Genomic DNA, 11,078 nt, shown 5'->3' with positions numbered 1-11,078 from the left:
TACATTTAGATATGACCCATGTGAGATTATTGATCCTTTGAATAAAATTATTCCTAAGGGTTATCAATTTAACACATCTTTAACAATTTCTTTTATTGGTACTTACATTTTTTGAAAAACTTATCATCGTGATCATCACTAAATATGTATTGCTATATATGAACAGTTATGATAACTCATTATCCTAATGGCATCTTGTCAATACTGTTAGTCTATTCTTTCGCATAGCACAAGCTGATGCATTATGCAAACTGTTTTTATGTCTTTACACAAAATAAATTTAATGTGTACTGATTGATACTTTAGTCTGGAAAGCACGATTTATTTTTTTATAACTTTTAGTAATTGTGAGTACTTTTATTTCGATGCTTTATTTCTACTGTTTTTATGTTATCTGTTTTTGTTCCTCTTACCAATATTATGAGTTTTACAGTTTGTTCTTATGTTATGTTGTTTCCATTATAAGTTCAGCTCAAATGAATCTCTATTTTGTTAAAGTCTTGTTTCGTTTGGCTATTTGTGCAATTGGATCATATCATTGATGTTTATACAACCTGTCCTTTACTTATGGTACAGTATGAATAGGTATAGTAGGAACTCATATAAAGAAAAGTTAAAAGAGAACACAAGAATAATTGAACAAATTCTTTCTATTAACTTTTAAAAAAACAACACAATTTAACCTTTCATTGTTTGGTTGTCCACATTCCTACATTCTTTCATCAAGCTAAGACCATCTTCTTCATCAAATTCATGTTTTTTCATGTGATATTTCAGATGAGATGGTTTACTGAAGCCTTTATCACAAAATCCACACCCATACAATAAATCTTCACGACTATGTTCAGGTATATGATCCTCTAGTGTTCTAACATCAGGAAATGACTGGCCACAGTCATCACACATGTTTACGGTATCTTTATGAGTTTTAACATGTTCAGTAAAAGATTTTCCAGAGAAGAAAACCAAACTACATGTTGAACAACGAAATCTACTTTTTTTAGTATGAACTGCCATGTGAGTCTGAAGATGAACAGTTTTAGAGAATGATTTCCCACATGTTCCACAGCCATATGGAAGATTTTCAAGATGAACAGGGATATGTTTCTCACAAGCTTCTGCATTGTCAAATCTTTCATTACAGTCTGGGCATACATTAGGTTCAGTTTCATGTTTCTCAGAAGGATGTTCCAGTTGGTGTTTTCTTAACTCACAAATGTCTAGATATTTTTTACCACAGCCAGAGGTTTTACATGTAAAAGTTCTTTGTTTTTTATTTTGCCCATTGTTTGAATCATGCCATTTTCGTATGTGATTTAACAATGAACTTTTGTCCATAAATCGTTTTCCACAATCATCACAAGAATGTCTTTTGTCCCCTTTATGAATTTTCATATGCTTAATAAATGATGATTCAAATCTTATTTCTTTCCCACACAAATGACAAACATATGGTTTTACTCTTGAATGAGTATTTAGATGTTCCAGCATGTGATTCTTTCTAACAAAGGCTCTGTCACAAATATTACATTTATACATTTTCTCACTATGGGTTTTGAGGTGAGATGTCATTGAATCTCTTTTCTCTATAAATTTTCCACATACATAGCAGATTTGTGATTTATTGGGTATAGGTAGCTGTGGTCTTGGATAATAATTTTTTGTTTCTTCTGCTTTGACTTCCATTCCATCGTTACCACATTCTGGTAGTTTGGAAACATCAACATCTTTGCTAGGTTTTGGACAAATCTTGTGGTATTTAACTTGAAATGAAGCTGAATAGCTACCCTTTTCTGTTTGTTCTTTATTTGGACTGCTGTTAACATTAAATACAACTTGGTTTTTCATATTCATATTTTCAGTTTTCAATGGAGAACCTCTAATGATGACATCCTTTTTTAACAACTCATTTCTTAAAATCTGTGACCCGGCAGGGAGGGCTTTTTGAATAATCACAGGAAATATGATAGGTTTGTGTGTCATCATATTTTCATTTATTGCTATATTTTCTTTTTTCATATTCAAATGGCTCAAATTTAATATGTTTTGTAACTGCTGGGAAGTGTTTTGAGTTATCTGTTTATAATGTTCTCCTACTACAACAAAAGGTTTGGTGACACTTGTGTCCAGACTGACCATTGATGTTTTTTCCTTAATAATGTTCGGATGGTCAATGTTATCTAACTTCAAGCTCTTTACTTCCTTGTCCTTATCATTTTCTTCATCTGCACTTGTTCTTTTTCTCTTTACATTAATAATGCTTTTGCTCTTAGGAGTCATAGTTGTACTGTATTCTATAACATCATCGCTTATTTCTCCTGATATAGTTCTTATATTACTGATATTGAGACCTGAAGAAGGACGCTGTTGTTCTGTTTTAATTGTGTTTAATGTGACAGGTGAGTTTTGAAATTGATCAATGTAATCAGTAGGAAGGGAATGGTTTGGAGTATCATCAATGTCAGATTCTGGCTCTACTTTTATATTAATGTCTTTACAGTATAGGTGATCCATAGCATTTGAAGAACAGCCTTTCATTCTGAAATTATATAAGATGATCCAAAATTGCACATATTTCAATACAAAATAAATGTGGAATGTGTCCTTGGGACACAGATGATGTGTATACAACATTATTGTCGAGAAGACCATGGACAGCCACGTATCAGAAGTCACATTGTATCTAAGGTCGACGTCACACGGCGATGTCTCCTTATCTTTGCTTAGTAACTAGTAAACGTCAAACTGCAAAGCTGTTGTTTATTTATTAGAGTTAGATAGTAAGAAATTATCCCTACAATTATAAATGGACATACATGTACCTATATCTATCTACTAAATAATAACTCAAGAACTGTAAAACTGATGCCAGGGGCAGATCCAGCCATTTTAAAAAGGGGGGTTCCTAACCCAGTACAAATTTGGGGTTCCAACTACATGTCCCCATTCAAATGCATTGATCGTCCAAAAAAAAGGGGGTTCCAACCCCTGGAACCCCCCCCCCCCCCTTTAGATCAACCACTGGATGCAACCTAATTTTTAAATGGATATGAGTTTTGTGGTAATAGGCATTGTGTACTGTAAATTCAGAAATTATTGCGATGTTCTTATCATTGCGAAAAATGTGACAGAGTTATAATCTCAATAGTTTAAACTTGCATTTAGACATTTTTTATATAAACTGAACAAGATTTTTCATAATATTGCAAAAATTTAAATCAAATTTTAGTCCAAAATGACAAAATCGCAGTTATAAACGCACGCAATAATTTCTGAATTTACAGAATACTTTTCATTATAACATTATGTTGAGGCAAACTTAAGTCAGAGAACAGAAACAATAAATTCAGCAATTTTTCGTTTTGAAAAGGATCATAACTCTAGAACGGTAAAAGTGACACCACCATAATTCAAACTGGATCTGTGTTTTGTGGTAATGAGCATTGTGTATAAGTTTCATAACATTTAGTTGAGGCAAACTAAAGTTAGAGAACATATGTAAATACGTACATTTAGACGGACAAGGGTAAAACCTAAAAATGATAAAAATCAGTATGATGTCGGCAGTTTCCAATTTGTGTGTACTACAAAATGAAAAGGGTTTTACACCTGACCCTCATCTTTACCCCTTAACTTCATTTTTGTTGCACATTTATCTTTCAAGTATTCTGCTTACAATTAAAAAAAATTGATCCAATGAGAGAACAGGAATAACAAATTTTCCGTTTATAAAGGGGCATAACTGAGGAACAAAAAAATAGACTCCACTCAATTTCACACTTGATCTGCGTTTTGTGGTAATAAGCATTGTGTACATAACATGTGGTAGAGGCAAACTAAAGATACAGAACAGAAATTTTTATATTTATAGCATAACTTATGATCAGTAAAGTAGGCGAACATGAACCAATTTAAGGGATGTACGGGATGGACAGGCAAAAATGTCACTCAATACCCACTCTGCTACAGGAGGAGGGGCACAAAAATGAATTAAAATCAGAAAAAAAGGAGTCAATTTTAAATTTGCACTCTAGGTTATTCACATTAAGTATACCAACCTGGATGAGAATGGTTTATTGATAGATATTTCTGTATCATCCAATATATCTTCATGTTGCAACTCATTTGCTGTTATTCCTGACACTTTATTCTGAAAAAAAGTAAGAAAAACTGTATTAATTAAGAATTTCTTTTTGTACTTTTTTTCGGATGCAAAGACATTTACAAATGATCATTTGTATGAAGGGCTTCAAATTCACACTCAACCATATAAATTTACAAAAAGATACCTTTGTTTATCTACTTTTGTATGCTTTTATAAATAAAGGTTCATTTGTTGTCTCTTAAAATTGATTCACTGTTGTCTTGGAGAGCATGTGAAATAATATTTGGAACTTTGATAACTTTTGAAATGCTTTTGCCAATCAAAATAGCAGAACTAGATGTGTCAAAGTGACACGAATGGCCCTGTCTCAAAAAGTTGAAAAATCTGCAATTTCAATAACACATGTGGACACAAACATGATGGTAGTCTCTGTTTCAAAAATCAGCTCAAAATCTGGAGGCGTATAGAAAAATGTGATTTTCAACAATTTTCAAAGTTGTAAATCCTTAATTTTGGGAAAAATCAGCAGAGTGGAATGAAACTTAAACTTGATCTGTAACTCATCATGAATAACTCACATACCAAAAATCAGCCCAATATCTGAGAGCGTTTAGAAAAAAAGACCGTATAACTGTGAATTTTAACAATTTATCAAAGTCCATAGCCCATAATTTCGGACAAAATTAGCTGAGCGGAACAAAACTTAAACTTGATCTGGAACTCATCTTGGTTAACTCATATGCCAAAAATCATCCCAATATCTGAAAGCGTTTAGAAAAAAAAGTCTGTATAACTGTGATTTTAAACAAATTATCAGTCTAAAGCCTGTAGTTTCGGCAAAAATTAGCGGACAGGAAGTAACTTAAAACTTGATCTGTAACTCATCATGGTTAACTCACATACCAAAAATCAGCCCAATATCTGAAGGCGTTTAGAAAAAAACTCTGTATAATGGTTTGTTGCGGAATGACGGAATTAAGGAATTACAGACAAGGGTGAAACAATATGGCACCGACAACTTCGTTGCGAGGTCATAAAAATAAGACAATATGAAGATAAAATAAAATCATTTTTAAAAGATATTTTAGAGGTGAATGTGTATGTTATCATTCTAAAAATAAGTGAATTTTAATTGTGGTGACGATTGTGCACTCCATATTTAATTGGATTTGTTTATAAAGCTAAAGAAAAGTATCAGGTCAGAATCAATTTTTTCTTTTATTTTCCAGTAGCAGCAATAAGTTTTAAAATCTTCAGGATAAGGAGAATATAAATAAATCAATTAAGTCAAAAATAATTGTGAAGTAATTCATAGATAAATATTTTGTTTATGTCTTACCATAACTTTTTGCATGTTCTCTAAGCAGGTATTGGTCATTATGCGTATGTTAGTTTTATGGAGTTCCCTTAAGTACTGGAGGTCAGATTTCAACTGTAGAACTTCCATCTCCAAATATTTTATTTTTTCTTTCATATCAATAGTAACTGGCTTATAGATCAGTTCTTCAGGCATTAGATTCTCTGTAAAAGAAAATAAAACTTGGGAATAAGAATATAATAAGGTAATAACCTGGAGAAATAACTAGTCTCAACAACTTAATGAAGTATTCTCAGAGACACATTCTTAATGTTCAACAATTACTCAGTAAATCTCAATCGAATTTTAGTTATCAAATATCTTTTCAAATATCTTTAATTCCAACTACATTCAGGTCATTACAGAAACTACAACTTTGGGAAAATGAATTCCATTATTTTCAATAGGCAGAACTCCTGAACCATTTATATGTGACAAAATTGAAATTTCATTTCACCATTGAGAAAAACAGTGAAAGCTTGTACAAAATAAGGCCAACTGGTGGCATAACACTGCAGCTTTCACATATTTTATGTTCTATATGTCACTGATCTAAAGAACCTATGTGAGCATTCTCACATACACATTGCTCCCACATTGTACATATGTACTGTGCAAACAAAATCTTACACAAGATTTCTAAGTTCAAAGACTCATATTTAAACTGATACAAAAGTCAATTGATAAAAATTTCATGTACATGTAGATATGCACATCCACACTATAAAGTTTCATGAAACTCTGTGTTTTTTCCGGGTGCACTGACAATCTGTTGCAATAGTATATTTAAGTCAAAATTCTAAGTCCAAAGGGGCATAACTCTAATAAAAAATTATCATAATTTCATGTTGATATTCACATTTACACACTAGTATGTATGTCTAAAATTTTAGGTATTTCAGTTGTGTGGTTTCAGAGGAGTCACGATGCATGAACAGAACTGATGGGCTGATTGGTTTAACACATCATACCCAAGTTACAACTTTGTTGCATTGGGAATAATAACATGTACACTTTGAAAACTATTTGCTTTTACAAAATAAGGGGAGAAATCGTATTAGAGAATAGGGATAAGGTCAACTTTAAAGTGTTTTGCAATTTTGCATTCAAATAACAAGAAATACACTGTAAAGAGATCAGTTTATACAAATCTATATAAAAAGCTGTAAAAAGCAGATCATATGTATATACCTTCTTTAAATATTGCCAGTTCTGTAGCTTGGACTTGAACATAAATTTCTTTACCATCCTTAATGGAGTCTTCATTTACATTGGTCAATAATGCTCTGGAAAAAAAAGCAAAACTTTTTGTTATTATAGACTTTGTTAATTAATTGTTCTTATTTACAAAATATGTATATACATGTAGCTGTAAATACATCTTCAGGGCATCTGATACAGTTTTGATCCCACAGTAATTTTTTCACCTTTGTATTTCAAATAAATGTTATAAATAATCTACTGTAGGTCATATGCTACTTATCGAGACAAATGGGGTTGAAATTTTAGACATGTAGTGATGTACATTTGAATTAAAAATTCAATTTCATTGACATTTCTATCCTTTGGACAGTCCTGACTGACCTAAGCCAAGAGCGGGCCCTCTCCAGTCATGATTCAGTAAAGTCTTGTGGGACACAGGAAATCACATGTGCCATTATGGCAACGAGTAGTGGGATATGGGGGATATGGGATTCTCACTAAACAATAAGCAGGATCCAGGATCAGACCCCCCCCCCTTAATATCCCAATTTAACAGTATGATCAGTTGGTTATCGGATACTATCCAATCCAAATTTGTCCCTGTAGACCTATTTCCAGTTTGTCCTTTACTGGAAAAAACTCATCAATCATGCACACCTTTATGATGTCATTTACCAGATAGAGGGGATCGCCTGTATCCCTGCACTATTAACGTTCATCAAATGTCTTGGTGATCATTATTGTGTAAGATAAATTACAAATATTTTTGTTCTGTAGGTACTTAATCACAATTCCCTAATGCATGTAATGACAGCAGTGCTGTTTGTCAATTATGAGAATTCAATTTGCCAAATAATTCGTGTAATATAGCATCATAGTTTTCGAACCAATCACTCAACATTGGAAAGGAAGTGATGATGCCTCTAAACATTGAATGATGTTCACTAAAGTTTTTGACGGAAATGCATTGAACTCGAAAGTTGTCTTTTGGCTTTCATGTACTTTGGTCCCTTATTCATGTTATTTGTATATATATATAGCTGGGATTATTATAGTATACTAACAGTATAATATAATAGCCCCAGTATATGTACACTTTTTTATTTGGAGGTGAGCTCGTGATTGTATTGAAACAGGGTCCATTCGCGCCAAATCATGTTTGCACCCAATTTTTAGTGTTTTTGTGTTTAATAACTTTGTAATCAAGTTTTGGCAAGTGTATTCCTATAAGTATATTTGTTGTAATTGTCTCAAAATAAACTGAGACAACGTTTTATTGTGTTGAATAAATCTTAATCATGTTCATGATGTTTTGGATCTAGTGTATTGTTAAAAAAAATAATTCTTGTTTTAAAATAAAGTGAGATTATGTCAATGTTTTTTTTTTTTTGTGTTGAATAGATTTTAATCATGTTTTGGCTAGTGTTTTCTATATTTTTTTGTTTTTTTATTTCAGATCAAAGGGGCCAAACTGTTAAAAACAATGTTTTACTCATACCAAGCTAGAGGGGGGATAGGACCTTTATCGGGACTCCAGGATCGGGTGTTTTTAAGCTCAGGATTTCGGGATTGACCCTTTCAGGATCCGGGATTTCTTTTTTCTAATTTCAGGATGTCAGGATTTAAATTTATTTAAATTCCGGACCTTGAGATTTCGTATTTTTAAGCCCAGGATTTCGGGATCAGGACCCCTCCTAATCCCCCCTCAAGCTAAATATGTGCAGTATTTATGTCAAAGCAATTAAAAACAACAATCATGATTTTCTTATTATTCAACAGGAATCTGATTTAAAATTGGGTCAGAACATGAAGGGTTGGAACATGCGAGGTGCGAAGTTGTGCAGTAGGGTGCGAAAGTGTATTGAGCGCAAAGGAACCAGATACCGATTGTATTTTACATGTACTGTAGATGTATATATTGAATATATTCATGATATAATTTTGTACTGTGATCAGCCACAGGCACTAGACATTCTGTCATTAGTATAAAAATATTGGCAATTGGAAGAATATAGTGTCCATAGGAAGAAAATAGTGTCCATATATACATTTTGTAGCCTGTGGATCAACTAATGTCCTTTACACCATTACTTGTGGTGGTGCTCCAAAGTAAGGAGGAATATATCATGTACGTGTCTATAAAGCCTTCAAATATATATCTAAAACCTGGTCATTATCATTATACATACTGCAACGCTTGATGGCATTGTTTTGTCTTTGCTTGGGTGTTCAAGCACTGTTGCCGGATCTTTGAAGCATTTTTATGAACAGTTTTTAGTTTGGTGAAACAGTTTCGACAAATCTTTCCCTGTTGCTTAGAAATACCACCGTATTTTGCTAACAATTCACTCAAATTTATAGTTCTTTTCGATCCAATCAATCGCATCTCTTTTGATTCCCTTCCACAGACACAGCAGTCCAAACACACAGCTTCAGCAGTCTGCATTTCGACTGTAAATGATGGAACCGGTCTGCAAATGGACGTCTGGACCAGCTAAATTTCGGAACGCGAAATGATATGAAAAACCTAGATAAAACCGAAATAACGAGTCAGTTTTGATTGGCTATCAAGTACAACTGGTTTCCCTTTTTTTCCTCGTTATTTTTACGATGTCTTTTAGGCCAAGGATGTGTATAGGCCTGATTATGAGGGTGTACTAGAATCATTTTGTCTGCAATTTTATAAATATATACTAAGTCTGAAGAAATGTACACCAAATTGTATCATGTATGGTGAACTAGGAAGATTTCCTATTGATATTTTTATCAAAAGTAGAATGGTTGCATTCTGGAAAAGAATTATTTGTAATAAGCAAGATAAAATTGCTGCTACTTTGTACAAGTTATTATATAACATGCATATCAAGAATTTTTTCCATTCTAAATGGATTGTTTGTATTGAAAAAACCCTTAATAATTGTGGTCTCTCAGAGTACTGGCTGTCACAGAGTGTACCAAAAAATGTAGTCATATCAAATCTAGTCAAACAATGTCTCTGTGATCAGTTCAAACAAACATGGGTTACTACTGTTTATGATTCAGCTAAATGTTTAAATTATAGAATTTTCAAAACCATTCATAATTTTGAAAGATATATTGTTGATCTACCATATGATCTTCGAAAGGCATATTGTAATTTTAGATGTATGAACCATAAATTGCCAATAGAACAAGGTCGTTTTTGGGGTGTTGAACGTGATGATCGCATTTGTGATTTATGCAATTTATGTGAAATTGGTGATGAATTTCATTATCTATTTAAATGTACTTTTTTTTCAAATGAAAGAAAAAGGCTTTTGCCCTGTAATGTGTATAAAAAGCCAAATGCTATAAAATATTGTGAACTTTTTTGTTCTGATGACTACAATTTAATTGTCAAACTTGCCAAATTTTGTAAAATTGTTCTGTCTGTTATAAATTAGATTTGCCTTCCACTGCAAATTCCTTAAATCATGTACTTTATGTATACCATTGAATATGTAACCATGTCATTCTATGATCTCATTATTTTGTATATATGTTATTGTTTGTTATTATTGTTTATATTCACATACCCCTGATGGGGTCTTGAGAAATAAAAAGTTTCAAAGTTTCAAAGGTGGTAAAGGGGGGTGCTTGCACGAAAAAAACGTGAAATAAGACATAATTTCACGTTGAACGTGAAATAATTTCTGTAAAGAACGTTGCACGAAAAATAAATACTTTTATTTGAACCTTTTGTGACTGAGTGTATATATTAACTCTTTGTTTTACCTGATATTCCCGATTCAGTATAGTTACACATTTATGATATAATTGGTTTACGGCTTTTAAAAAAGTATTTTTTGACAATCCCTGCCAAGTGTTTGAATTTTATTTGAAAAAAACGAGCACGCAAAATAAGACTTTGAAAATCACGATGCACGTAAAATCAAGCCGAGGATCGATGTGTATACATTTTTCCGGGTGAAATTTTAGTAGCCATTTGTCACTCCAGGATCCATCTTGTTAAAATCTTCTTGTAAAATTTGTCTGTCATTTTGGGTTTTAATACAGTAGTTCAGGGAAAGCTTGTTCGCGACCTAGATTTCTGAGTGGGTCAAGCGTTTAATTAAAACTTATGCGAGAATATACGAGATTTGGTTGAACTGGGGGCAAAGTCATATATGGTACACATCAATATTCGGTGTTTAATAGGCGTTTATTAGGACGCCTGCCGCTTTCCCGTTTACCTGTGAAGTCGTTGAGTGTCATCTGTTTCTTGTTTGTTTATGTTTATGTGTAATAAAGTAAAATAAGTAATATTTTGAAAAATTTCGGGACATAGTGTTTAAAAATTACTGGAGAAAATTGGAAAAGAAAATTGAAATTACTACTTGCAAAAAGCCAAAACGAAATGTTTGATAAAGAAGGAACGAGGTCTTTCAAGTCCCT

General features: G+C 32.5%; 1 protein-coding gene across 1 annotated transcript; it reads right to left on the bottom strand.

The window, feature by feature from the left end:
* Nucleotides 1-632: 632 nt before the first annotated feature.
* Nucleotides 633-9,184, bottom strand: LOC143065176 (uncharacterized). Its single transcript, XM_076238589.1, has 5 exons — nucleotides 8,855-9,184; nucleotides 6,654-6,748; nucleotides 5,445-5,626; nucleotides 4,059-4,150; nucleotides 633-2,539 (listed from the first exon to the last, which is right to left on the bottom strand). The coding sequence occupies exons 1-5, from the start codon at nucleotides 9,109-9,111 to the stop codon at nucleotides 679-681; spliced, it is 2,487 nt and encodes an 828-aa protein (XP_076094704.1). The 5' UTR covers nucleotides 9,112-9,184; the 3' UTR covers nucleotides 633-678.
* Nucleotides 9,185-11,078: the final 1,894 nt, after the last annotated feature.

Source organism: Mytilus galloprovincialis, chromosome 2 (genome assembly GCF_965363235.1).
Source record: "Mytilus galloprovincialis chromosome 2, xbMytGall1.hap1.1, whole genome shotgun sequence".
Taxonomy (NCBI): domain Eukaryota; kingdom Metazoa; phylum Mollusca; class Bivalvia; order Mytilida; family Mytilidae; genus Mytilus; species Mytilus galloprovincialis.
Note: the sequence above shows the minus strand (reverse complement) of the source record. Positions and strands in the feature narration are given on the sequence as shown.